The sequence below is a fragment of the Homalodisca vitripennis genome, unplaced genomic scaffold, assembly GCF_021130785.1.
Source record: "Homalodisca vitripennis isolate AUS2020 unplaced genomic scaffold, UT_GWSS_2.1 ScUCBcl_7702;HRSCAF=15497, whole genome shotgun sequence".
Lineage (NCBI taxonomy): Eukaryota > Metazoa > Arthropoda > Insecta > Hemiptera > Cicadellidae > Homalodisca > Homalodisca vitripennis.
The window spans coordinates 1-26,544 of record NW_025783808.1 but is presented as its reverse complement, the minus strand read 5'-3'; the positions used below and the strand labels follow the sequence as shown (position 1 = coordinate 26,544).

The 26,544-nt window shown below is 33.7% G+C and overlaps 1 protein-coding gene across 1 annotated transcript; it reads right to left on the bottom strand.

Annotated features, from left to right (window-relative positions):
• Positions 1 to 15,712: 15,712 nt before the first annotated feature.
• LOC124374262 (jerky protein homolog-like) lies at positions 15,713 to 18,416 on the bottom strand. Its single transcript, XM_046832508.1, has 3 exons — positions 18,351 to 18,416; positions 16,102 to 16,583; positions 15,713 to 15,899 (listed from the first exon to the last, which is right to left on the bottom strand). Exons 1-3 carry the CDS (start codon positions 18,414 to 18,416, stop codon positions 15,713 to 15,715), a joined length of 735 nt encoding a protein of 244 aa, XP_046688464.1.
• Positions 18,417 to 26,544: the final 8,128 nt, after the last annotated feature.

Genomic DNA, 26,544 nt, shown 5'->3' with positions numbered 1-26,544 from the left:
TTTTTTTTTTAATCTTTTAACAATATCAACGATGATTGCGTAGTATGTAGGAACTTTGTTTAGTTTTGTAACTAATACAATCAACTGTGGAGGAGTCCTTATTGATGTCACCAATTATTGATTGTTGTGATCATACTGATCACAGTTGTGAAAAACAATGCATTAGCTATATTTTATGACAACAAACTTTTATATCCTGAATAATTAATATAATTTCTTTTTAAATCAGTATGGTGGCTTACATAGAATTAAAGGAGTTATCAAAATGGTGAACTGTGCTAGAATGGGGACTATTTTAATTGTAAGCTGTTTTTTTAGTCTTGCCAGCATTGTTTACTTTTACTCGTAGTTTTTATTCGTATTTTAGTGTTGTTTAAAAGTTTAGAGTGTTGTTGGGATATTGTAATAGTGCAAATAAATATATTTTAGATTAAAGAAATATATTTTTACTGAAATCTGATAAATTATCGGCTTTGAGTAATATATTGTAAGTTTGTTTAGCAAAAATTCATTTCAAATAGTTTTTTTATTGTTTTTCACTTTTATATTATCCACGATTATATCATTATCCATTCTAATTCAGCAGTGTTCATGCCAATGTAAATAAAGATTAGCTAATTTAGTAACACAGTGTATGTTGTGGATTTGAATTTTTGTCTAACTGGTAGGCATTATTGCATTTCATTTTACAAATTTGGTATTATTTCATACACTTAGATATAGTTTTATGGTTTTCTAAAACTACAAAACATCAGTAATAAACCATACATTTTTTATATAGTTCAAACTTTTAAAAATATCTTATACTTTGCCATATGAACATTTTTTGTACAATTTTTTGAATACCGTACTGAAAAAAGTAACTTTTTTATACTTTAAAAAAAAAGAGAGTATGGAATTTATTTAATTGTTGCTGTATAGTTCATTTGATATTGAGTAAGAAAATATACGTATAACATACATTCATGTAGAATCGTAATAGCAAACTGTTACATATAAAAACCGATTTTCATAATTTATGTGTATAACCGCTTTTTTGTTTTATAGCTTTATAATGGTTTTCATATGTGTATAAAGTTTATGTTTTCTGAAACTAGATGAATTTGACACAAAATGGCTATCTCACATTTACATTTTTCTCACAATAACTTGATTTCATACGTATGATCCTCTCCAAATTTGAAAAATTTCTTTTAGCAAAAATTTGAATTTTATTAAAAAATTTTTATAAAATATTCTTTGTTTAATTCTGATATATATATAATATATATATATATAGTATAAAAAAAGTTACTTTTTTTCAGTACGGTATTCAAAAATTGTACAAAAAATGTTTCATATGGCAAAGTATAAGATATTTTTAAAAAGTTTGAACTATATAAAAAATGTATGGTTTATATATATATCAGAAATATATATATAGTAGAACAAAATACAAAAACATTTATAGAATCTACTTAACAGGCAATTCTAAAACTAAAAATACCGGTTTTCATGAACACAAGTGTACTTAATTTCACAAACCAAATGCAGAAAAAACAAATCTATGAATAACCGTTCCTCAAAAACATAGGTATATATATTCAAGAATACTGGTAGGAATGAAAAACACAGCTACTGTCCATCTTGTACATGTTTGAGGTACGGCCATCCATGTTTTTTCTAGTATTTGACATGTAAAATCAATATATCTCCAAATAAAGAATGATGGCTGTATTGTATCATAGTAGACCATGTATTGAATGTGTAAATAAATTTTTATCAAAATCGGCTCGTACGTTTTTTGAGGTACGGCCATCCATAGATTTGATTTTTTTAGCACATAGCCTGTAAAAATCGGTGTGTAAAGGTTATTTTTGACGATGGAAGGATTGTGAAGGAAACAGGATTTTTCCGGACATTTGCCATCGTTCAGTGAAACAAGAAAACAGTAACACTACGTTTCGAGATCTGCAATCTGATCTCTTCTTCAGGTAAAGAACTAACCTAATACCATAATTAACAAACTAAGTTAAAATAAACAAAATCTTACTAAAGCGTTGTGGCAACGCCTAAGTCAGGAATCACAACCTACATGTTTGTTGTCAACTTCACTAACACTAAAGACATGCACTTAATACAAAACTATACAAAACACTAATCATTAAAAGTAAACTACGGAAACAGGTCACAATGCGTCTTCACCTCGTCTACTGACCACCTACGACGTCAGTAGACGAGTGAAGACGCATTGTGACCTGTTTCCGTAGTTTTACTTTTAATGATTAGTGTTTTGTATAGTTTTGTATTAAGTGCATGTCTTTAGTGTTAGTGAAGTTGACAACAACATGTAGGTTGTGATTCCTGACTTAGGCGTGCCACAACGCTTTAGTAAGATTTGTTTTATTTTAACTTAGTTTTGTAATTATGTATTAGGTTAGTTCTTTACCTGAAGAAGAGATCAGATTGCAGATCTCGAAACGTAGTGTTACTGTTTTCTTGTTTCACTGGAACGATGGCAAATGTCCGGAAAAATCCTGTTTCCTTCAAAATCGGTGGTGGCTCCAAGAATTAGTATTTCTCCAAGTATTTCTGTGTTGTTTCTGTGTAAAGGAAATTCTTGAAGAATGAGGCGTTGTATTGTAGTATAGTAGACTGTATCTCAAATGTGTATATAAAGTTTTATCAAAATCGGCTCATACGTTTTTGAGGTATGGGACCATCTATAGGTTTCTCAGAACTTCGTCTTGTTAAAAGAGTAGCCCAGAAAAGGGCCGCTGTAAATGGTGATTATTATCATAAAAGTAGTCTTTGTTCATTTAAAATCTTTATTTGTAGTGTTTATCTTCACGTTATTACATTAATATATATTTTGTATTGGTTAAGTTGATGAACTATGTTAGGATTTCAGTTGGGAACTAGGTCCGGGTACTCGTTCTTTCTATGGATAGAATCTATGGCCAGTTTTCATGTCAGCGTCTAAGCACTAGATTTTGTTTGTTGAATTTTGTAACCCTTTTAGTGCCAAGCATAATTTTTTAGTTACTGAAAGTGCCAGGCCTTTTCACCCACATCTGTACAAAGATTGCCAGCCACTTTTGGCCGCAAATTACTCATTTTCTTAAAATAAAAGCTGTAACTGAACTATTTTTTTAATAGTATAACATAAATTTCTATTTCTTTCTTTATATTACCCATAGATACTTTTATTTTTTTAATATAGTCAATTATACAACCAAAATTGTTTATTTTATAGTTAAAACACTTAGATAAAACAGAAAAATATATTTTTTAGTTTTACTTGAAATATAGTTGGGGAAAACCACATTGAGGACATTAGGAACATGACTCAATTACTCTTTTTAATTCTGTACAAAACCTCTAAATTTCAAAATGCTATCTTAAAAAACATAAGAATTAATTTTACTTACCAGGAAAACATGACCATTTTATAAAATGAATGTCTACTGTGTTTATGCTGGTTACTATAAAAATATTAATGACCCATGTGACTCATCATATCTTTTTTATAATGAATAAAAATTTATTGTTCACTGGTTATAAACTAAAATAATAATTCAATAAAAATAACAAGTAATTATTTCCATATATGTATACACAATAAAAGAAAAAGACTTCACATATAATCCTTTAATATTTCAAAAAAATGTAGTTCACAAGAAGGATTAAAAAATGTGTATACAAACAAAGAATTAAGAGTAAACATAATATAATGAATTTTTAGAATCAGCTGAAATGTTCTAATCTGACTTATAGTTTAATTTTTAAACTCCTTGGTATATTATAAGAAAAGGGCTTTAGATATTAAAAATAAGATTAAAAATATAAAAACGTGTTCCAACAGCTTTACAATTAAATTGAATATTAACAATTTTGTTGTTTTGCAGTTGTACATTCATACAAAAATAAATAAAATATAGATAATACATTTAGTTTTTAGATTTGCTAGACTAATTTAGACTATTTTAACATATCGTTTCTTATGTAAAACCAAAAGGTTATTTTGACTTAGAGAATACTATATGCAGAGTTTGTGACTATATGCAGAAAATAAATGCGCAGAGGATTCTTTAAACAATATATATATTATTATATTCTTTAAACAATATATATATTATTATATATATTGTTTAAAGAAGCCTCTGCGCATGCGCATTTATTTTCTAACTAAACATACACATATAACTAAATAAACATATATATATACGGGTAGGGTACGATAAACGGACCCGGTTTTTTATATCGAAGAACGTAATCATCGATAGCTAATATTCGCATCTCAAAATCCTAGACTATCAACTGATATAAAAGTATCTATAATAGTCCTCAATAACAATCATATGTTTTAAATTAAAATATGGATTTAATATTTACAGTGATGAAACAAAATTATTATAAGCAACATTAGGAAAACTGAAGATGACCATATTTGCTCCTCTCACAGTTACAGTTGTTTCTTTCCCACAAATTTCACATAATGGACTTTTCGGTACGAGTCCAACATGTTGAAGCCACGTAAAACACGTCTTATCATCTTTCAAAGGAATGTCTTGTAGCTTTCTAAAATTGACTGCCATTTTTAATAATCAAATGTTACTTATATGTAAAATTGAAATATTACCTTACGTGTATTATTTGAAAGTGTTTTAAAGCTGTTGATATAGATTATTTAAGTTATTTGTTCAAAATAATTAATCAGTATCAATTGATTATACCGGTGGTTACGATTAAGTAATATCGTTTGCCAATCTCAATATAAAAAAAACCGGGACCGCTTATTGTACCCTACCCATAAACACACACACACACACACACACACCTAGAAAAATCAAAATATAATCACTTGAGAAGTTCAGAAGATTATTTTATTGTGATTCCAAAACACTATTGATGTTTATTTTAAATACTGTAAATATTTGTAATCGTTTAAATACAAAACAACCTAATAGGACGCTGGAAATCCTCATACAACTGTCCAGCGTCCTATTTTAGGATTTGGGCACTAAAAGGGATACTCCTAGTTCTAGGGTTAATTTCGTTGACAGCTAAATATAAGTTATGCATTACTTCATCACGCTAAATGATAAGTGAAGTAGTTAACTGATATAATTTTACAGTGTTTTCCAATTCATGAATATTATTCTTATTATATAATAAAGAATAACTCACAAAAATAGAATGACTATTCTACATAACCTATTATGTGCAACATACACTGTTTACTGTTTTCCCCTTCTTTTTGTTTGTTTTGCACTTCAGCAAAATTGAAACAGGCTTTGGAATAACCCATGTAACTTTAAGGTCCGAGAGAATTTATTGTTGTTGCCCTGTTAGTTACATTAAAAGTACAAATAAAATGTTTAAACTGAATATAATTGAAGAATCTTGAAACATTTAATATCACTATTAAATAAATACACATTTTCCAAGATTAATTTTATTCTTGCAAGGTCTTTCAGGAAAAATGATTTCATCACCATGCAACTTCACAAAAAATGTGTATTCATTTACCAGTGATATTAAATTGAATATAATAAAATTGGTAATATTCATTAGTGGATATTATAAATATCTCCAAAACACTGACCTGATCTGTGATGTATTGTTATGTACTTAATAGGAAGAGAATATTTGGCGAGAATTAGGATTCCTTCTCGCCAAGAACCCATCAGGCATTCCTGTCCCAAAACATGGACCACGTTTAAAGTACCTTTTCTAGGATACATACATGTATTCCTATGAAATCAATGTTTTCCTAGTGCTGTGGCCATGCAAACCTCAAGGGCGGATCCAGGATTTTTGTGAGGGGGGGGCGGTCTGAGATTTTGGGAGATTTTTTACACATATGATTCATGTTGGTAGTCAAAAGCTCTGTAATTTGACATATAATGTTATTATTGTATACTAATGAAAAAAAGGGCTAAAGTGATAAATGAAAACAATGTAATATTTCCAATAAACTGTATATAATCTGACAAAAGTTGTAAAAATACAAAATTTTATCTTTAAAGTACAAAATCGAGTCTTCTGTTTTTTTGGCTTGCAAATCTGTTAATGACTTTTTCGGGGCATACTTCAATGTCCCTGTGCACGTTTAGCAGAGCGAGTCCAGTCAACCTATCCTCTGCCATCCTTGTTCTGATCCATGACTTCAATTTTCTCAGAGTTGAAAAAGATCGTTCTGCCGTTGCTGTTGGAAAAAACAATAAGTTCTAACAGATTGGCAAAAAAGGTCAAATGTTTCATACCAATGAAAAAAATACTTTTTACTAACAACCACACGATTTAAGAAAATACTATTAGTTTTACTGGTTTTAGAAATTATTCTGCTAATAAATAATTTTTGAAAAAATAGTATAAACAAAAATTACTTACCTATTGAAATTGGAAGAGTAAGCAGAATTTGTACCAAAGCCCTTAGAAGAGGGTAGCTGTTTTCATTTAATGCTTCAAAACATTTCATTGCTTTAGTTATAGTCTTAAATTCATTATAATTAGGAATGTTCTTGAGGGAGCATACTTCGTTCATAAGTTTCAGTAGCATCGTGTTTTTTGTTCAATGACACTAAACTGCAATACTTCATACATATGGGCTCAAAACTAGATTTCATATCCACTATTTTGTCCAAGTTTGTCGGAACGGTTAGGTTCAGCATATAACACTCCCAGTGAATCGCTTGAAAAATCTATCTGTCATATCTGCAATAATGTTATCCAGGATTGTTATGTATGCGGATTTTTTCCAATGTTGTATTGTACATTCCCGACTGTCACTGGACGGTTGAGGGGTAGTTTGGTCTATTTACTTGCTGTCCCACAATTCTTGGAATACGAACTTCTATGCCCATAGACTCCATAGTCTTTTCAGCAGTATTGAAAATCAGAGAAAAGAATTGATCAGGATTTTGCCTTTTATTCTGAAGTACTTTTATTGTGTGCATTACTTTGTCTCTTGCTGAACACAAGTCTATGGTTTCTGACTGAAGATATTTACTAAGAACACAGGTTGCATCCGTTATATCACTAAGACAATGCATAGTTATTATAAACTCGCAAGTGGAGATAGAGCACAATAAGCAATTTGCTTTGCTTGCTGTTGAGCTATCATTCCACTTTGAGACAATTTTTAAGTGCCTCGGCTATTTTTGTTAGGTCTTCTGTAAACTCAAAAATTGATTCATGCCGTTCTACCCAACGGGTCTCACAATATCCTCTCATTTGATGTCCCAGTACTTTTTTCAAAATAGAGTTCCGTTTGGCCGAGGAGGTGAAAAATCTAGAAATCTCTTTTACAGTGCCTACTGCATTTCTCACGCTTTGGACTTTATTGCACTTTGAAATAGCCAAATTCAATGCATGATTACTGCAGCCACATAAGGTGCTGTTTATGGCAATTTTTTTAATTTCTGTCACTGCTCCTCGCATGTCAGACATATTGACAGAGCATCCATCACAACCGATCCCTACACAGTTATTCATGTTCAAACCAAGCTGTTGCATGAATTTCAGCACAGACTGTCCTAAAACCTCCCCCGTGATAACAGGTTCAACTTCTTGATCAGAATAGTTCGTACCCGTACCGTGGAGATCAACAAAACCTACAAAGTCTTCTCTTATAGCATTGTTTATACAGGTAACGTAAACTAAGGCTTAGCTGAGAAGTATGAGACGCATCTGTTGATTCGTCAAATATTATGCTATAATATTTAGCTTCTGATACTCGTTGAGTTATCACTTCCAAAATTTCATCAGAACAACATTTTATAAGGCAGTTAGCTGTTGTCTTGCTGATGTAAGTGGCGTTTGCTCCTGCAGACTTCAAATGATCTTCAAGCTGAACATCCCCGCTATCTATTCTAAATCGCAAAAGTGCCCTGAAATTGCCGTCATTTTGTACTGGATCATCTCCAACTTCAATCAAACTGCCATCATCCCTATGACCTCTAAGGGGTATGTTCTGCCTACCATGCAACAAAATAGTTTTAATTATTGGCACAAGCCTTGCACGATTCTGCATGGTTTGGGCCTTCCTATTTTCGTTTAACAAATTAAGAATTTCTCCCTCAGGGTTTTCAAAAACAGATATAAAATGTTTGGCGTCAATTTCAGCATCTTTGTGATATTGTGTCGCTGGCGTGACTTTCTAAATCTCCGTCCTTGCCTGAGAGTTTAGCATATTTCTGTAGAGGTTCAGTAACTAATTTCTTTAAAGAAACTGTATGCTGTCCTCCAACTAACTTTTGATGGCAATAGTACTGCACAAAATTTACAAAATAGCCCTTGCTTAGCTTCTGAAAAAACCAACCATGGATACTTTTCAAAATGGCCAATATTAGCTTTTCTTTGTTCTTCCCGTCCTCGTTTTACATGAGAGGATGTAGCGAAACTTAAAGTCCTTTTTTAGGCTTCCAATGATTAGTAAAAATACTACACTTAGTATGGTCACTCATCTTAGAGATGTTGTTAATGTGAGAACCCGATGTCGAAAGAGCACATGTTTTCGGAGATACTAACTTGTGAATTGGAGGATGATGGCGCCGATTGTGGTGGCAGCGGCACGTCTGTAACCTCATGCTGGGTGGAAACCTCAACATTTGAAGAAGGAACTTCACTGTCTAACTTTGGTCTTTTAACAAGATAACGATCCATATTGCACAAAAAATCTGTTAACACTCAAAAAGCTATTAAACACAAGCGAACGGGTTACTTCACGATATTCACGAACGTACGCACTGAATCAACTGAGTGGCCGTAGTAGGCGGTGTGGTGTAGGGCCTATCGTTGGGGCGGGCGGACTAGGACGACTCATGCGCACGCACCGCTCCCCCACCCCTTCCGGTGATCATACGCACTGTTACCACCTCCCCTCTACTCATACACGAATTAAATCTACAATCTTAAGTACAAAATGTATGTTTGAAACACCGACAGTACCAATTACGAATAGTGTGGCCGATGAAAGCACCCTTTACTAACGAACAATATAGTATTACTTTAAGCTTAAATCTTTTATAAACAAACAAAAATTTGAATTTGTGACTACCGAGGGGGGGCGCGCGCCCCTCGCGCCCCCCCTCTGGATCCGCCCTTGGCAAACCTCAAAAAAACCGGTGTGCCTATTTCAGACAGTTTACATGCCTTCACTTTAAAAGTCTTAAAAAATACAAGCTAAAACTTGTTTTTTACATGTTGTTTTGTAATATGTATGAATACTGTTTCTCTATATGTAACACTTTGTCCAAAATAAACAACTATAACAAAATTTTAAATCCTTCAAAAATAACCGAGCGATGAAAAAATATGTAAATGCATATACATTGAATAAATTTCGTTTTAAATAAAAATGTTATATATTGTTAAAATAAAAAATAAATTATTTAAAACATTTGAGGAATCTTTAGATCTAATATTATGGTGCATCGTAATATTATGTAAAAGTACATATTTATTGATATTGGGCGAAATATAAATACATACAAAGAGGTTATGTGAAGTGTTACACGAAACAAATTTTGGTAAAAAAAATAAAAACCCTTATTATAATTTCAGTTTACTATACTAAAAGTTTTAGGATTTTTAGATATAATCTTATTTTTATTATATTTATCTAACATCAAAACCAACTTGTATTACGTCAAACTGGTGAATAGGCTATGATCGGTTGAAATATTACGTATTTTGTGGGCTCCGCTACACAGTGGAGTATTTTAGACAAAGCCCTGGCCAAAACGTTAACATTTTTGTTATTGTTTAATGATTATTTACTTTTATTAACATTCGAACTATTATAGCTAATAAGACTGTCTGTCATGCAAATAGAATCCCCACATCCAGATGATTCAGGTTTATTTCTAGCTTCAGCTGTTCCTTCCGACAGCTGTCCAATACGCAATAATGCATGACTAATAAAAACTGGCCCATGAATTAGTAATTTATGTACCCTGGGTGTTGTGGTACAATCCATGCAAATTCACATACGCTTTGCTGTTCCATAAAATATTTCTTAAACGAGATACACTTTACTTAAGACTAATCTGAATATTGCCTATTCTTACACAAAAACCTACAGGAAACCAAATGCAACACAGAAATGCTGGAACAATGAGTGCAAAAACCTGAAGAGTGATTATATCAAAGAATTAGGACGCGAATTCTGCTCAGGCCTAACATAAGACAAAAGGATCACAGCTGAAAGGAAAAAATGACTATAACAAACTACAATTTTTACGAAAGCAACAAAATGCTAACATAAAAAAGCAGACAATAAGAAAAAAACAGTCTGGCAATTAGTTAATTAAAAAACGACAGCCACAGCTATTATTAAAAATTCTTCTTCGACTTCTTGTAAATGTAACCACTATTAATGATCCAGTAGGAATAGCTGACTATTTCAACAGTTTATTCACCTCAACAAAAGAAAAGCACTTCAAGACAACAACACCAATCCCAATATTATCAACCACCGTACAACATCAATACCAGTGAATAGATTCCAGTTTCGATTATAAACTGAAAAGGATGTACTTAAAGCAATAGACACTCCGAAACTTAAATCAACGACAGGGATATATCACATATCTGCCAAGCTTACAAACACCTTTAAAAAAGAATTGACTGCTCCACTAACAAATATTATAAATAAATCATTACAACAAGGAGTTTTCTCAGCTCACCTTAAAATCGCTCAAGTATATCCAAAGTACAAAATGGGGCCAGCTACGGAAACAAATAGTTACCGACCTATTTCTCTTATACCTATTTTCTCAAAAGTTATTGAAAAGATTGTTTTCGAACAGTTTATCTTAAGCTGCATAGCCTTCTTACTCGTCAATAGTATGAATTCTTAAAATGCAGATCAACTGCAACTGCTCTAGTACATCTTTGTAGAGCACATCATAAACAAAATAGAAGAGTGCTGTGTTTGTTACCGGTCTGTTTTTTAGACTTCAGTAAAGCATCTTGACTGCCTCATCACAGATGTGTAATAGAATAATAATTGAAAGTACTAGGTAAGTAGGAGAATCAGCAAAGTGATTCCATAGCTATTTGGGTGTTAGAGAACAATTCATAGAACTACGGCACACACCCAATAACATAATAAAAGCCACTCTATGTAAAACGAGGAGTATCACAAGGATCAGTGTTGGGACCACTACTATTTCTTCTACTAACTAATGACCTGCCAACTTATCTATAAGGAATCTGTCAAACAATAATTTATGCAGATGACACTGTCATTATAACCACAGTTCATTTTTTAATTATAACCACAGTAAAATATAAAGAGCAAACATTAATTAACACAGACAGAGCATTTACTGCTACTAAAGAATACTGTGTTTCTAATCACTTGATCCTTAACCAAAAAAAGTCCAAGTAGTCTTTCACTCTCCGAGCGTCCACCATATTTTGTAAAATGCATACGCTTTTGCAAAATGAGTGAGGATTTGCAGACAGCCCTTGTAAAATGTATGATAAATCTAAATAGTAACTTAAATGTACAACACCTTTTTTCAAATAATTGTTTTTTTTCAGACTGTGTAAACTGTGAAGTTAGAAAAAACAATTTCTTAGTTTGGAAAATAAAAAAGTTAAACAAAAAATAAAAAAATTTGCAATAAAGTATGTATGTATTTAAATATTACACAAATTCAAAATTCAGCCAAAATGTAGGAAATGTTGTACTGAAGACAGGAAATGTATAATGTTAGAATGTTCATATTAATAATTTAAAAAATAAATATATATTTTTTATGACTAATTGCACATTTGAAATATTTTCTTACTAGCGGTAGTTAACACGTTGATATAACAATGTTCTTACTTTTTATATTATACTGAATATCGTAGCAACAATTATAATAGCCTAGTTGTAACAAATTTTGCCATTGACACAGAAATATACATTATTTTAAGTTTTCATTTGGAAATTCACAATATTTATGTATATAAAGGAAAGTGAAAATAGTAACTATCTTTTCTGAAAAACATTAACAATATTTACATGCAATAATAACATTTCGAACATATACTGTAAACAGCATAATCCACACGTTTCGTATCTGAGCAACAACAAACTATGCATAGTCCTCCCCCGTAGACTAATATTTATAGTCTCGGTTCTCTGACCGAGAGATCACGGGTTCAAATCCCGGGGAGGTCCAATCATGTACTTTGTCAATAAAAACCAGTGCACATCGAAGCCGGCATAGCTGACGTTGAGGCTAAAAGAGTTAAAAAAAAAAAAATGCATAAGTTGGAAACAACAGCTGATGAAAATGATGTAGAAATTTTTTTTATAGAATACAAGAAATCAAAAGACCGCTAAACATAAAGGAAAACTCACGGGCTTTCGAACGGTATAATTATAATGCGGTTTGATCAGTATTAGCGTCAGCAAAATGAGTTTAAAGACATGAATAAATGTTTATCATCAACATTTTTTATGATGACGTTTAGTAAAATACCGAGTCGTCAAAAATATTGATGATGGTTTGCTTGGAGGGTTAAAACCAAAGGCAAGTATGTAGATATAGGAATAACTGGTAGTGACCTTAAAACTAAATACAAGGCACCTTGGTATTGTGATTTACTCCAATATCTTAGAAGCCACATGTAGACCAGCTGTGCAGAAAAACTCTGCGTGGGAACCTAACTTTTCCATAGATTCAATCAAGTATGTATTCCTGACGTTCAAGAACTGACTACTTCGCCTTTTTGAGTCTCACATAAGATATGGTATAGCATCTTGGGGTAGAACAAGTTCTGAAATTTTAGAAAAATTCCTCATATGAAAAAAGCGAGACTTACCCGGATGTCTTGCAAGTCTTGAATACAGAGAAAGCGTTTGCTGAACTTAACATTCTAATGGTGGTGGTACTTTATATACAAGAAGTTATCTTACACACAATCTCTACTCGTCTGCAACCAAGATATCAACATATATACCACTATAACACGAGAAATGCCTCCAACTTCCAACTTTGTCCTACAACTCATCACTTAAGTCTGTTCAGCAAAAAAAACAACGTATGCTGGAGCAACGTTGTTCAACCTGCTGCCAGAAGAACTGGAGAATACACCTGCACAACAACTAAAGAAGCGACTGACTAATAAAGTTTTTTTACTAAATGGATGAGTACACGTAAAACACATAATGTTTAATAATTAACAATTATTGTAACCACATGACACATTACTAATCTCCAAGATTATGTAAATGAAGAACTTACATATTGTCTACCCCATGTCCACTGGAAATTGTTTATAAATTAACATTGAACCTTATTAATAGTCTCAAATCAATAAATGTAACTCGTGACCTATTTTCAGGGTTTGCGAAAAACACCTTAATATATTGCCGTTTTTTTGTATTACACAAGCTTTTTTATATATCAACGTTTTTGTTTGTTTCAAGAACTACATCCTTTTCTTCTTCACTTCTTGCTTACCATTTTGTAATTGGTAGTTTATATGGTAGATGAAGGAGAAACTTAAATAATCTAATTCTAGTATGCAGAATTGATAGGCCACATTCTAAAGAATCCGTGTTCTCCGGAAATCTTTGCTCAAAACTATTGAATATTCTGACCATGTATTAATAATTAAACACCTTGTAGTTTAGCTCACGTATGTTAGTGCATTACACACTTTTCCGTCACATGTAGTGGGAACCAATGTGTACTTGACTTTGGACTAAATAATGGTATGTTTGTATTTCAGTAAGTTTAAGTTCCTTGATCTTAAAAAACAATGTATTTTCATTTGTAACGTCCACGCTTTTTTGATTAATCTTATTCTAATAGGTCACCAGAATCTTGTAGATGAAGGGATTGGATTTTGCCAAATGACTTTTCAATTTCGCAAAACAGCTGTAAAGGCATTAGTGAGCTATTAAAATGTGTCAGAATCATTATCATCAGAACGTGTAAACGTTTTTAAACTAAATTCTTGGATACCATCACAGCCCAATTAACACATAAGTTCCATATTAATTTGTTCTTCGGATGGCAGACACTCAAAAACATCATGTAAATACTTAGTAAACCTAGATGACGTGTAATCTAATAAATCTGGAAGGACAACTTCAGCCATTTTCTCTGTTATAGATATAGAGTCTTCGATCGAGTTGCATTCTTTTTTGGCTTCTTTACTCAACGTGTAACATGGATAAATAATTTTTATTTACAGAGTGTTATTTCATACTTTTTCTATTTAAATCACCATTAACAAATATGGATAATGCTTCAGGTGGACGATGCTGCTGTATTTTTATGCTGCTGTTGATATCTGTATGCTGGACATTTTCAACTTTGAAGAAAAGAGCATAATCTCCTTTGCACTAGTTGGAGTTTCTGTGATTCTTAAATAATATTAGCACCTTCCAGGATTGCCTGCTGCTCTTTGGGTCATTGAAGCAGTATAGGTTAATTCGTCAGAAGATGCTAGTTTCCTTATACGCTTTGACCTTTCACTTGATCCTGATAACGTGTTCTATGGACGATCACTAAGAGGTGGAATGCAGTTAACAATATTTACAGTTCTCTCAAGGTATTTGTTATTTTGATTAATAAAACTATCATTCATATTGTGATAATGAGGAATATCGGCTACTCTTTTTATGAAGTGCAATTTGCTATCCAAATGATTCTCAGAGAATTCCCTTATAATATCATAATAAAGTCAATTTGGAAATTGCTTCTCCATTTTTCTGCTTAGAACAAATAAAATCTTAAATAGGTAATAAATAATAGTCATTTTTGCGTAGGATGAAAAATTGTCATGTCAAAATATTATTCATATGCTTTCTCTTTCTAAAAACTGACCTTTAATCAACCCCAAAATTAGTAAACGATACTAATTACGATAACTCGACAGTTTAACCAGATATTTAACAGGGATAAAAAGCGTTTGAGACCAGGAGACAGGGTACAAGCTAACAATTACAGTAGTAAACAAAATAATAGGAACTTTGGATAAACGAGTCAAGGGTGGACAAACAATTTAGATTACTTTGTTAGAACTGACAATGGTCAAATATAAAAAAGACACGTAGACTAACTGATCAAAACTAAGGTACAATACTTCAGTAAGAGAGTATACTTACAGTATATATTTCAATTGATATCCCAGTTTTCTCCCGGAAAATGCAACAAAATCATTTCGTTATGTTTATTTTTTATAAAGTTATACATTATTCAGTGTAACACTACATAAACACCAAAATAGTAGTTGGCACTGGCAGCGCCACTCCGTCAAAGACGCTTGGCATTCAAAGGGTTAATTGAAATACAGTAGAACCTCGGTTAACCGAGGTAATTGGGACCGAGGGTACCTCGGATACGGCGAACCTCGGATAACACGGAACGTAACCTAAAAATCGTTACCGGGGCTAAAAATAGCTCAAGATATACTAAAACATGAACAAAAGTTATTAACTGAACTGTTGTTTAGTTTATTAGTACAAGAAATGTTATTAGTACGCAATAAAACGTGAGAGGAAACGGTAACACTCACAATACTAAACACTGTTTTAATATAACACTCAATTTATTGCACAACTGAATACGTATGATATAGGCTACACAATGTACAGAAGTTTAGTTACAGTACAGTATTCCTGTTTACAAAATTAAATCAAAGAAATGAAAATTAATTTACTGTACATTGTACAAAAATAAACAAAGTAAGCTAATCGTTTTTCCCAAAGAAATCAGTTATTGTTTTTTTGACTTAGATTAGAGGATCTTAGGCTAGCCGCCCTGTTGCGCCAGCGTCGCAGCCAAACTAAATCGTTTGTTGTTGCGGTTTCTTGTTGTTCAATGTATGCCAGTGCTCCCTCGATCGTTCTTAGACCTTCTGTATGTGATATTTTCTCAGTCGCCCCATCAGGTTCATCGCTGTAAAAAAAACTTTTGTTTTACGTAACCGTAACGCAATCAAAAGGCAGCAGTTGGAATTGGTATGAAATTAGTTTTGGATTGATGAATGGGCAACATTTAACTAAAGTGTAACAAATATACTGTAGTTTGTGTTAAAAAATTGATGTTGGATTATGTTTTTATGTTAAAATTTTGCATAAATAAAAAATCAAAAACTTACTTGTCATCATCTTCTGGTTGGTTGAGCATCTGGATAATCACGTCATCAGTTAGGGCCTGATCCTCATCTCCATTGATCCATTCACTGATGTCCTCTGCACTGATGGGCTCAGCCACTGGAAGGTGGTTACAAAGATTCACAAGCTCTTCATTTTCAGGAGGACATGCTCTTGGCTGGTTTTCAGGAGCAGCTGTCTCTTGGCGGCTTGCCTTTTCAATTCCGAAAAGTTTGCGCCATGACCTTCTTATAGTGTCCTCCCTAACGTTATCCCAAGCTTCTGACACCCAGTAGACAACATCTTTCATTGTGATTAACTTGAGAGCATCAGTGACACCCAGCCCGTCCTCTAGCTTCTCCAGTAGATTTCTAAGCAGCCTCTTTTTGTAGTTTCGCTTAAAAGTTTCTAGAACTCCCTGGTCTAGAGGCTGGATGAGGGCAGTAACGTTTGGAGGCAAAAATAAGGCTCTAATGCCATCCGCTGACTAGCTCATCAGCATCTGGATGGGACGAAGCGTTGTCAAGAATAAGAAGGGCCTTGCGAGGGAGTTTTTTGTTCTCCAAGAAAGCTTCAACGACTGGAACGAATTCCTCAAAAAACCATTGTTTGAAAATCCGCGAGTCCATCCATGCGTTTTTCTGGTTTGTGTATGTGCTGGGAAATGTGTCCACATTAGTATTTTTAAAAGCACGTGGCTTTTTATACTTGCCTATTACAACTGGTTTGAGTTTCAAACTTCCTGCAGCATTGGCACATCCTAAAACTGTAACTCGATCTTTAGATTTCTTATACCCAGGAGCTGATGTTTCCTGCTGACTGGCTAAAGTTTTTGAGGGCAACATTCTGAAGTTAAGGCCTGTCTCATCACAGTTGAATATTTGATCGGATGTAAGGACCCTCACTCAAAATCAATTTTCTTATTTTTTCTTCAAAAACTGTCACATCAGTTTCATTACCTGAAAGTTTTTCCCCAGATATATTAAGTTGCCGCACTCCATAACGGTTCTTCCATCGCATTAACCACCCGGAACTAGCGGTAAAAGGTTCATCGCCATCGCCAAAAGATTTATGGAAATCTAGCGCTTTTGCCTGCAAAATAGGCCCACTTATTGGACTTCCCCTTGCTCTCATTTCCGAAAACCATAAGAATAAAGCCTCGGAAGTTTTTTCATACTCACACTTTTTAAACGTTTTTCTCTCTGAATTGCAATTGGAATTTAAGCTCTGAGCACCCCATTTTTCTAACTCAGCCCTCTTCCTCCTCCAATCTCCGACGGTAACCTCACCCAACACCCAAGTCTTTAGCGACTGTTCTTATTGACTCACCATTGTCCAGACGACGAATCGCATTTAGTTTAGTCTCTAAGGACACAACGACACGTTTGCGTTTAGCACTCATTTACACCTACTGTAACTGCACTTAAACACACAATAAAAAAACAGTGATAGACACTTGACTTGTAAAAGTAAACAAAGGACTGCCACTGAGACGAAATGGCGTCTTCGGGCAGACCGATGATGCACGAACACATCCGAGCTGAAGCTGTACACCAGGACAGCCCACTAGATGCGCAATAAGCTACGGAGTCGAATCGGGGTGGTGGGGAGAGCGAGTGGCTCAGTCGCGTCTCGGCATTGAAACAGTTCGCATTGGTCCGGCGGCGAGCGGTGTCGGGTTACAACACCTGCAGCTGCTCTGGCGAGCGGTGTCGGGTGACAGTGCCGTATGCATTCGGCAAAGATAAGCGCTAAGCTACGCAAATATTTGGCCGAGGAAACACAACAGTTGCCAACAATTTACTGTACAGTAGTTTTAACGCATTGCAGGCTAGCGTGCGTATTGCGATAAAAGGAGCACCCAAACGCTCATTACTGTACGTAGTTTGTGCGTGTTTCTTTTGCTTTTTAAATAAAAAAAATCGTCCGAGGACGGCCTCGGTTAACCCGGAGTCTCGGTTAAGCGAGGCTCGGTTAACCGAGGTTCTACTGTAGCACATTCCTAATAGAATATATATACTACTACTACTACTACTACTACAGGAAACATTATAATTTAAAATAAACTATTTGTCAAGGTGCATTTTAAATAAATTAATATTAAATTATCGACTTATAGTATAGTTAATCTAACAAATAACTACCATATTGGAATGGCACTTTAATGTGTATGAAAAATTAAGAAAATATACCACCGAATGGCGTTACCTTTTCATTTTAGAGAGCGGTGGCCGGCTGGAGCGGCTTGGCTCACACCCCACTCTCCTCCAACGCCAGCTTGAGTCTCGTTTCGTCTCCTCTCGTTTCCAGTCTCCGCCATCTTTGAATTTTGCGTTACAAGTATTGTCAATTCCATTTCGTTGCATTTATTCGAAGAAAACTTTATTTTGTGTGGGTATGGGCGAAGAGAATAATAAAAACGGTATGTAAAGTACATTTATGTTATAATAAGTTGTTACATTATGGAGTAGTTTTTAAAATAATGTAACAAGCTATTCAGTAGTCTATGGTTTTTGAAGTTGCATAAGGCCACTACATAGTTATAGGTGTTGCTCTTTTATAAATTAACACCCTTTAATGTCACTGAAGAATCGTTGGTCTATACCCAGCTAAAATCATTTGGTTTACCATATAAAACCAAGCCATTTTTTTACAAATTTGAAGTGGTTTAGAGAAAAACAATAACTTAAATAATTTAAGCTATACACACCCAATCTCAAATCATAATTCATACTACATTGTCCTATCATAAAAAAAAGCTTTTTCAACAAAAATTTCAGATTTTTTACTTGATCCCCAACAGAGATATTAATGTTAAAATAATCTTAAACCCCGAAATTTCTATTTTTAATACATTGAACCCTGAGCCTATAACATCGAATTTGTTCAGTATTTTTTTTGAATTTTGAAGACATTGTTTTAACCTAACATATTATATATCAAATTAAAGAGGAGAACACACAGTTTTAAAAAATGTGCATTTTTATGATAAAATAATTAGCCTATTTCAATAAAATTATTTAAAGTAAACAATATAATGGAAAAAAATGGTACCAGTAAGATTAAACGCCGGGGCGGCAAATCACGAATTTGACGTTACCAACGTATTCTGCTCACCCTCCTGAACAAAAAATATATATAGTACTAGGGGGTGCAAATGACAAATAACATGATTTTAGGGGGTATATTGATAAGTGGTAAAGTTTCTAATGTTTTAATGTTCAGTTTGTGTGCTGTGTCTGGATAATCTGTTTACTTGAATATTATCTGCGGCCGGGACTGATAGCAGCCTGATAGCATACCTGTTATCTGAGTTGTCCGGTGCATAGGTCAGTTCTACACAAGATATCGTGTTCAGTAGGTCGGATTGAGTGAGTGAGTTTACAATGATGAATCAACCATCCACTAGTTCAACCAACCCTAGTGAATTGTGTGTGTGTCGGAGTGTTTTCGTAGGGCACGTAAAGAGCTTACGTTTTAACCGAAACGAAATTATCTCTTTTTTAATAGAACAGGGCATTTTTAAAAATGAGTGTATTTGTTCGTCGTGCGGTCGAGTGGTGTTTTTAAACCGGGGAGACTGTGTCGTTTCGTTGTGATAGACCACTTTTTTGTTGCTGCTGTTTAGCTATATCCGCCAACACACTAATGGTAAGTGTTCTCTCTGTTAATATCCATCTATATATTTGAGTTTTTCATGATTTATTTAGTTTTTAAACTTTACATAATTGCCTTTGCATTACATTTCAATTTATATTTTTGATCAGCCCCTCTAGAATTTTATATTTTACTGATAGGTACTATCTCGAGGGATGTTTTTCTTTTATTGACATCAGCGCGGGGCAGCACCGAAGGTGCTGCCGAAGCCCGCGCTGATGGCCGGAGGCACTCGTAATTAATTTTTTTCTCGAAAATTAAGAAAAACATTATTAATTTTGATCAAAATTCTGCTCATTTCTGTAATTTCTCATTTACGTTTGCAAAGATGGCGGCGCAAAACCGATGACGTCATCACGAGGTTTCAATCATTGGCCACAAAAGGTCACGTGACGCTAGACGTGGATGTAGAACATGGAGATATTACTGGAAAGTTATTTAATTTTTTATTTTCTAGAACTTCGTTATTTCTCATTTCCACCCCATCAAACCTTATACTTTTTTTTATATAGGACGATTCCAATAAGTTTAGAACGCAAAACTCGTATTTTTCCGCCCCGGCGGTTAATATGATAATTACCAAAAAAATAAAAATTTGAAAAATTGTAACTTTGTATAAACGTTTTATTTTTCAACCACCTAATGTTCTATAAAAGTTTTTTTAACCACCTAATGTTCTATAAATGTGTTTTTGATATAAAATTAACATAAAAGAAAGTATTCATGTTAGTACTAATCATAATCATACTCAGCATCATTCACGTCTTGATCATTAGGCCTAACCTCAAAATCTGGATCAGGATCATTGTCGTTGAAAAACTCACCCTACGATCCAGAGTCATAAATTTGACCCAAGATTCTTTCAAACTGAATCGCAGATGATCTTTTATTTTCATTAAAAACACGATTATCCTCCTCCAAATCATGCTCAGAATCTGACATATCACGTATAAACGTATATCACGCAGCGTTATTTTGTCTAAATGATTACTCATTTTTACACAATTGATCAAGAAAAATAAAACTTATATCACTAAGAAACCAAATAAAATATATTAAACCATCACTAAACCAACATTTATCACTTTATTGAGTAACAGTGGAACTTTGTTTATAAATAACTATGCTCGCATCACTGCGTCGTCAGTCGGTTACGTAACTAAGCAGTTGTGCATAGTTGAAAATACTATTTTTACAGTTGCAAAACTGTTACTTGTCGTATAAAGACGTATAAATATAAACAATATAACAAAGGAAATAGTCTGAAACAACTAGCTAAACCCGATTTTTTACCGAAAACCTAAACGTATTGAATTAAATACCGGAGCCCGAGTATAGGTCGGGTTTCCGTATACAACAGCGTGCGTGCTAGCCCGACCTATACTCGGGCTCCGTATTCATTGTGTTAAAAGGTGAGTATCTCGTCATTGATACTTAGTATATAGTAACAACAGGCCTACAGTGTGATGTAATAGCACAACAAATATAAATTAGGCCTACCATCTGAAATTTTAATTTTGATTTATAGGCCTAGGACGAACCATTAAACTTACTTGAACAATTATAAAAACCGTAGATGCTTGTGGACACCAAAAATAGTGATGATTACACAGAAATGACCACCATTTCTAAGTGGTGATTAACCCTTCGATGCACCGCGACGTACGCCGTACGTCTAGTGTTTACCGCTGGAACTTGGCCTGCGACGTACGCATCGCGCGCAGTCCGATCTTATAACGAATACATTTAGGTTATTTTCTGTGTAATACATTTGAGTTATACATCGTTGGAAAGACGATGAAATGAACTATCGGTGTATCGATACCTATGTATCGAAAGCCGTTCAACCTACATGTAGTTTATAGTAGAACGAAAAACATTGATCAAGGTGGCGCTTGCTGTCAGCTGTTTCTAACTACGCAATTGACTGTGAAAACTACTTTGTCTGCTGGCATGACGATGTTATCGTTTGTGTTTAGCTGTTTATTTGTTTGGTTATGGGTCATTCCACATCAATTCAACCAGAAAAAAATAATTTTTTTTTCACCAAACACCTCAGATTTTTATGAAACTTGGTAACATTTGTTCTATATATAGAGATTAAGGTACTTTGGGATTATTACCGACCACACCAGTATGAAGAACACAAAAATAGAAATTTATAGAAACAAACATGATAGAACGAAAAAACAACTCTTCAATTACAAAATTACAAACTTACAAAGCATTTCCAGGTATTGTGATCGGTATTGTTGTCGCTGTTATCTTATCATTCTCGAGAATCCTGATTACGGCAGGCCGCGCGGCATCACGTGATTTGCACGGTACATCATTGCCTTTCCATTACAATTCAATTTATATTTCTGATTAGCCCCTCTAGAATTTGATATTTTACTGATAGGTACTATCTCGAGGGATGTTTTTCTTTCGTCGACATCAGCGCGGGGCAGCACCAAAGGTGCTGCCGAAGCCCGCGCTGATGGCCGGAGGCACTCGCATTTTGGGTGGCGGAATGTGATCAAGAATAAAAAACAAGTTTTGAGTGTTTTTTTAATAAAAAGTTTAGTTTGGTAAATGTTTGTTTTTGTTGAATTTTTGTGTTTGGAGAAATGTAGAGGTAAAAACACGGAAGTAAAACAAAGCGATGCACCAGCTGAACGGGCGGCGGCGAGACTCTGCAATCACGTTATCCTACTAGACGCTCGACTTTGACCTCTGTCTGAGGATGGGGATGGGGAGGTGTTTGCGATAAGACAATTCCTGTTTTATATTGACGAAATATTGTTTCTACACGCTAATCTAGTAATCAGTAGAAACGAAATGTGAAATAACGATTCATGTCTGGGTGTGGTCGGTATAATCCCAAAGTACCGAGATTAATAACACCACCAAATTTTAAATTTTTATCTCACATACTTTTTTAGTTATGGCACTTTAAAGTTTGGTCGTTTCTCAGTTTCCGAGCATTGGATAGTGCCCAGTAAAACGTGTATTAGGATAGAAAAAAAAATTTTCTCATTCACTTATTTGGCACCCCAATCTTGGTGAAATTTATCAAGGTAGGTTTATATAAGTATAAAGGAAGTTAAAAAAATATATAACATAACCCTAAGCTAAGCATAAAATATTATAAAAAAAATATTTTTTGAACTTTTTACAATTTAAAAAACGGGAACATGGCTCAGCGTAAAATTAAATATCTCAAAAAGGGAATGAGATAATCAAGAATTTGTTCCCCCCCCCTAAATTATCTATACTGAAGTGGGCTTTAATTTAATAAAATAAAAGTTTTGTGTATTTTCTTCCTTCTATTAACTAAGGCCATTGCAAGTTACAATATATTAATTACAATCAAAGCGAGGTTGTACCAGTCTCAATGGCTACAGATTGTTAATGAAAATTAAATAAAATTTTTAATAATTTTAATTTAACATTTTAATAATTATAATGTTCTATATATAAACATTATAATTATTATTAATGATTTATATAGAAAGCTTAGTTTTAACACAGTTACTGTACCTAAGTTCAATGTCAACATTCATGTTTAAAATAGATTAGACTACAGAAATAAACAGGCAGATATTCTACCTCCTAATCTGGGCAAGTTGCAACACGAGGTTTTCATGTCATGACAGGCTGCTTTTCTAGGCAGTGTATCTGACAGTTATGAGCCAGTCTGTTACTAGTGTCCCAAGAGGTAACAGTTGTTATAAGCTGTGGTGGTTATAAAGTGGTGTTTACCTTTCTTTGGATTTATGATATTGTGTTAGTGTGTGTGTCTGAGTGTTGAATTGAGTTTTAACTAAGGTGCCAATCTTTAAAAAAACCTAATATTAATACAAAGATTAATGATATTCCATATACTTGTATAGATCAAATTTTTGAACTTAATTTTTGAAATTTTCGTTGTTTTATGATGCATTTGTAAAGAAGAGAAATTTAAAACCTGCTTTTAAATCAATTAGAAATGGACAATAAGTGTAGTATAGGGCTATTAAAACTGACAGAATGCCACAAATTAACTTATGTTACAAAAAAAGAGCTAGAAAATGTTAGTGATTTGTCTGAAGAAAAATCTCAACTTGATTAAAATAAGAAGTGAATTAGATGATAAGGAAATAATTAACATTTGTTTGCATCATAAGAGTTTATTTTTGACCAAGTACGAATTCCTCCAAAAAAGTCTGTCTGTTGTGATCCTTTTAAAAAACATAAGAAACCCATTAAAAATGGCTTAAGAGTTGTAAGTATTCAGCAAAGTCAGGCCTGTATCACAAAAGGTTTAAAGGTAAAACCAGGGGAAAAGTTGTGCACCAATTGCTCTAAAAATATATTCTCTACTCCAAATGACTGTGAAGAAGAATCACATGATGATGATCTTTTTACACTGCCGACTGAAACTGAAACTCAGTTACAAAAAGAAGAGGCTATTGATTCTCTAAATTCCTCTTTAACGGATATTGGTTGTTCACCTCTCTTAAATTACATCATGCGTTGAATGAAAAACTCCAAAATTGGTTATGCACAAAATAAATTAGAAAAACTGCATCAAAATGTAAAAAAGAAAATTTGAAACAGTTTTAGATGTTCAGTTGCCACCAAAAATACCTAAATTGCAAAAAACAGCTGAACAAAAAAGCAGATGAAATGGACCTGCTTGTTGAGAATATAAAAAGTGAAGTAAATAAAACTTTCATCAAAAAAGAAAATACAACTATTAACGATTCCAGCATCACTGAATTGGTCGAGAACAAAAATCAAAGATGCCTTTGAAGTGTCTGATTATTCTGCTAGACAGGCACAAAAAATTGTACAAAGAAAAAGGACTTTTGGGCTGAACCTGAACCAAGAAGAGGAAAGAAACTCAGTCCTGAAGTTGTGGAGTTGGTCACAAATTTTTATCAAAGCGACGAGCAATCAAGAGTTTTGCCAGGTATGAAAGATGTAGTAAGCCTGGGAAAGAAAAAATATGAGAAGAAAAGATTAATTTTAAGTAACCTCAATGAAATATTTGCAAACTTCAAAAGGGAACATCCTGACATAAAAATAGGGTTCTCCAAGTTTTGTACTCTTCGTCCCAAATGGTGTGTTCTGGCTGGTGCTAGTTGGAACACACTCCATATCAATGGACTTTAGGTGAGAATTTCTCATTTGTGATTCAAGATGAGGTGCAGGGTTATCATTGGACCTCAGACTCCTGTACTGTTCATCCAGTAATTATTAACATGTGTGTTGACGAGGAAAAAATAGTCTCATCACATTGTGTAATCTCCGATGACTTAAATCATGATGTTTGTATGGTTTATAAAATACAAGAAACCCTGTTAGAGTATGTCAAGGAAAATTATCCCAATGTCACGGATGTTTCACTATTACAGTGACGGTTGCGCCGGACAGTACAAGAACAAATACAACTTCATGAACCTTTCACTTCATGAAAAAGACTTCAAAATTAAAGGCCAATGGTCTTTCTTTGCTACAAGCCACGGCAAAACTGAATGTGACGGTATTGGGGGAACTGTTAAAAGGTTGGGGCCGAGAAAAGCAAGTCTTCAAAGGCCTCTTCAAGATCAAATACTAACAGCAGCTACCTTTTACGAGTTTTGTAAATCAAACATATCCAAAATAAATTTCCATTTCATTTTCAAAAAGAATCAGCAGATGATGTTCGCCGACAGCTTGAAACACGTTTTTGAAAACCTTAATACTCTTCCAGGTACCAGAAGTTTTTCAACAACTTTAGACCCTTTGGACTCTTCAGGAACATTAGAAGCAAGGCGAATTAGTACTGATGAACATCCTAGCCTAACGTACAATTTAAGGAGGAGAGGGTTGGCCTTAAATGTAAGAGAAGAAGATTTGTACCCCTCCACGCTACATTGCTTGTAAAATACGACAATCTTTGGTTCTTTGGGATAATAACAAAAGTTGCCAAAGAAGATGGAGACGCTACAGTAAAATTTCTTCATCCAGCAGGACCATCCCCCTCATTTTACTGGCCAAAACGAGATGATATATGTGATGTGCCGATTTCCACACACCCTTGCAGTGGTTTAGCCTCCACACACCTCGACTGGAAGAACATATCAATTCTCACCAGAGTGCATAAAATTAATTGAAAAGCTAATGGTTCATTAACTTTCAAAGCCTTAAAATAAGTACAGTGAAAGGGTGAATTATGATTTCCAAACATAAAAATGTAATTTATCCTTGTTTAACAAGCTATACCCATTTATTGAAACCAGGCGAACTTCACATTGCTCGTAAGTAATATAATGTCACTTTCAATGGTATCAATAAATAGAAGGAAAGAAAATACACAAAACTTTTATTTTATTAAATTAAAGGCCCATTTCATATAAATAATTTAGGGGGGAAAAAATTCTTGATTTATCTCATTCCCTTTTTGAGATATTTAATTTTACGCTGAGCCATGTTCCCGTTTTTTAAATTGTAAAAAGTTCAAAAAAATATTTTTTTTATAATATTTTATGCTTAGCTTAGGGTTATGTTATATATTTTTTTTAACTTCCTTATACTTATATAAACCTACCTTAAAAAAATTTCACCAAGATTGGGTGCCAAATAAGTGAATGAGAATTTTTTTTTCTATCCTAATACACGTTTTTACTGGGGCACTATCCAATGCTCGGAAACTGAGAAACGACCAAACTTTAAAGTGCCATAACTAAAAAAGTATGTGAGATAAAAATTTAAAATTTGGTGGTGTTATTAATCTCTATATATAGAAACAAATGTACCAAGTTTCATAAAAATCTGAGGTGTTT